Source organism: Nymphaea colorata, chromosome 7, assembly GCF_008831285.2.
Source record: "Nymphaea colorata isolate Beijing-Zhang1983 chromosome 7, ASM883128v2, whole genome shotgun sequence".
NCBI classification, from domain to species: domain Eukaryota; kingdom Viridiplantae; phylum Streptophyta; class Magnoliopsida; order Nymphaeales; family Nymphaeaceae; genus Nymphaea; species Nymphaea colorata.
In genome coordinates, this window is record NC_045144.1 from 16,529,460 (window position 1) to 16,533,244 (window position 3,785).

General features: G+C 34.4%; 1 protein-coding gene across 1 annotated transcript; it reads left to right on the forward strand.

The window, feature by feature from the left end:
* Positions 1-2,925: 2,925 nt before the first annotated feature.
* On the forward strand, positions 2,926-3,521 carry LOC116258125 (stigma-specific STIG1-like protein 1). Its single transcript, XM_031635252.2, has one exon. It carries the CDS (start codon positions 3,017-3,019, stop codon positions 3,455-3,457), a length of 441 nt encoding a protein of 146 aa, XP_031491112.1. The 5' UTR covers positions 2,926-3,016; the 3' UTR covers positions 3,458-3,521.
* Positions 3,522-3,785: the final 264 nt, after the last annotated feature.

Sequence of the window (3,785 nt, forward strand, 5' to 3'; positions counted from 1 at the left end):
ATATATATATATATATATATATATATATATATATATATATATATATATATATATATATATATAATGACTAGTAGAAACCAGACAATAGATTAAAGACAAAAACTAGACCATCTAAAAGATGACATTTAAAGTGTTTTTTTTTTTAATCTAACCTTACCAATATAATCTTAAGAATAAATTGATGCAAATATATATTGTCATTTTTGTGGGCAAAAATGAATGGTTTTCATAGCATCAATATTTTTTATAATAACAAAATCAACTTGATTCAAAGTATGTTTTATATCAAAATAGTTTCTAGAAATATGATAGGGCATTTATGTTTTATTTAAAATAATTCTTTAGCAAAAAACTTAAAGGTTCTGGTTTTTATCTCTTACTTAAGTATCTAGTTTTTACTACTCTCTCTCTCTCTCTCTCTATATATATATATATATATATATATATATATATATATAATATGTGCATGTGTGTGTATATATATATATATATAATCTAATTCTTTTTCTTCCTGGTAATATAAAAGTAATATTTTGACCGTTAGACTACATGCTATATATATACTGACCCTATCTCCGAGGACCCTTCATTGGATATTTTGACAGTTAGAACTATAGAATAGGAAAATAGGCCTGTGTTTTGAGGTTCTCTAGAAAGATGTGCCAAATGCAAGATATTTTAAGCATAAAGGAATTTAATTCTTTTCCAATCAAATTTGTATCAGTGATGCTAGAATACTGGATTTTCTTGTATCTTTCGGAAAAATTGTTCTAGAGCTAATTAAAATTAAAAAAAAAAAAATTCGTTAATCGCATAGTCCAAACATGCAGCGGATACTGAATGGCACAACACAAATCAACTCCACATCGGCGTATATTCAAAGACTCCTATTTGCCTTGTTGAGAAATACAGAAATGCGGTAAAATGTGTTCTTACGATGTAAATTTGCTATTAATACACAAATATTCTATTACTTGTACTTTTGCTCCTTGATTAAAGCAATGTTCTTATGAACAGCTAGGTTTATACACGAGCTCGAGCAAGGCATTTACTTAAAAGACCGTCAGATTTTGAAGTTGACACGTTTAAGCAAAGTTCAGACAAATAATAAATTCATCTTCAATAATTGATTATTTTGTAATATACGTATAAACGAACAAAAGCATAAATATAACTCAAAGATTGAAGACAATTCATGAAACTATTTAAAAATTTAGTGTTTTATGAATCTATCACAACTTTTAAGATAAATTTATTAAAAATTTATAAACTGTTACCAAACATTCTGCAAAATTACACAAGGTCACTCGTATTTAATGGAGTAACTCTCGAACTCCACTTATTTACAAACTCAAGTTTTATTTTAGTCTCAGCTCAACCGAACAAACTAAACACCCCGCATGAACGAAAAGCAGGTGGACGACTTGCTGTAATATTCTATACCGATTAAAGAACGAGTCCCGTATAGGCGAGGTGCTGTAATATTTTATATCGATTAAAGAACGAGTCCCGTATAGACGAGGTGCTGTAATATTTTATATCGATTAAAGAACGAGTTCCGTATAGTTTCTGTGTAGCATAATATGATCCTGGTTGACAACTGTCACGATCAAAGGTCAAAATGCTCGGTAGAAGCCAAACTGTTGCCAAAAAAATGGTCCCTTACAGTCCCGAACGAACTCTTAAGACTCTAAAACATTACTTAGTTATGAAAGGTAGGGATTGACAATGACATCACACGAAGTTCCGCTTCTTGTATTGAAACATGTCACCATCTGCTTTGCGCATCTCAACCAAAGGATAGAAATGATTGACCTTCACATATGCAAGTACCGGAATGTTATATGCACAGAGACCTTGTGAACCTTTGCATTGTGTATAAGTCCATATGTTAAAGTTTTGAGCATGATCCGCTACACGTTGTAAGGTCATTAATGTAAGTATGTGGTTCTGAGGCATTGCCCTTATTCCGCCTGGTTAAGAGGCATTTTTGTATTATGTATTTCCAAGTTAGTGAAAACCCTTACATGGCTATGGACTTCTGAGAACATGGATTTCCAAACCACACAGAAATTCTTGTGTTTCTTGTTATTATTATTATTATTATTATGCAATCATGAACAAGAGAGAGAGCTTTCATTCCTAATAGCTACTAATAGCTACCTCTTTTGAATCCACTCATTTCTGTTGCCATGATGTCTAGAGGCAAAGTAATAAATTTTTTATGAGGCGGGCCGAATTAAAGTTTCTAAATTTTGACTAGGTCAAAATATCATTTTTCAAAATTTTTATATAAAACAAGTGATTTTTTTTAAATTTAAATGTAAGTTTTTTAACAGTTTTCTTTTTTTAAAATGGGGTTAAGGCCATGCTTGCTCTACCTTGCTCTACCTTGGCTGTGCTCCATGTGATGTGGAGATTGAGTTGCCGCACGTCCACTCAACAAAACAAATATGCACAAGAAAAAAAAATAAAAGAGCTAGTGGCATTTTATAAATTATTCATAAGGTTATGCACATTTTAGTCTTTCAATATTTTATTAATTGAAAAGTTAAATGAAGAGAGGTATTTGAGCCTAGCAACTTGAAGAACTTCACAATCATACATAGTGAACTTAAAAGTAAACGGAGCATTATCTCTTTCATAGCTAGCTAGCGTCCATTAACTTTCATTAAAAACCATCATCGCCACAGCAAACTACGTGTGGAAGAAGAAAATTTGAACTCAACCTTTTTTATCCACATCCCGTCACCACCATGAACAAACCAAAAATACTACCAGTCAAACAACTACAACTCCGTTCTTCATTTTGAATTTCAACATTTTCTAATAGTTGGGCAGAAACCCATCATCCCTCTTTCCTATATAAACCCCTCAAGTGCACCAAAGGTTTTACCATCCATCAGGCTTACGATTTCCGCTTCTTCGTTAATAATTCCCTCTTAATCTCAGAAAGTTTGTACTTCTACGTACCAAAACTCTTCTGCAGCTAATCTTCCCTAACTTCTCAGGGAAAATGAAATATTTCCTTCTATTCTTCATCGTGATAGTGTTCGTCGATGTCTTCCATTCAGCATTTGGAAGCAGCAATCTTGGCAGCGATGATGCTTCTGCAAGAGCTGCAACTTATCCGGCCTTTTCTCGCAGCAGTGGTTCTGATGCCATAACCGATCGTTTTCTTGCCGAAGCTCGAAGCAAAGGTGCCGGTTGCAAGAAATATCCGTTCGTTTGCCGACTTCGGGGCAGCGCCGGGCCGGACTGCTGCGGGAACTCCTGCGTCAACACCTTCACCGATCGAAGGAACTGTGGTCGGTGCGGGAAGAAGTGCAGACACGGGGAGACGTGCTGCGGAGGGCAGTGCGTCAACCTCTCCTTCAACACCAGCCACTGCGGCCGCTGCTTTAACAAGTGCAGCGCCGGAGATTCCTGCTCCTATGGTCTCTGCGCTTACGCTTGACGACTAGCTAGATTCTTGGTCGCCATGCATAAAGATTGGTTTAATTTAATTTATTCATGTAATGCTCCTCATTTGTGCAACAGTCTGATGATTCTTTGATGCATTGTTGGTAAATTCGATTCGATTTTGTGTCGTTTGTTGTGCAGTCAGAACTTTGTAGCGTGAAGCCGTTAAGTAAAAAATCAGTTGATGCATTCATCTTACTTACCTCCTCCTCTTTGAACCCGGTTATAAGTGTCACTATTTTTTATGCATTAATGACTGAAATACATTTAATTTATACTGAAAAGAAATTTTTTTGTAAATACAAATATAGAAATAAAAAATA

Bases quoted from the DNA above. Each gene is read 5' to 3' on its own strand.
- LOC116258125 (XM_031635252.2), top strand. From the start codon at position 3,017: ATGAAATATTTCCTTCTATTCTTCATCGTGATAGTGTTCGTCGATGTC.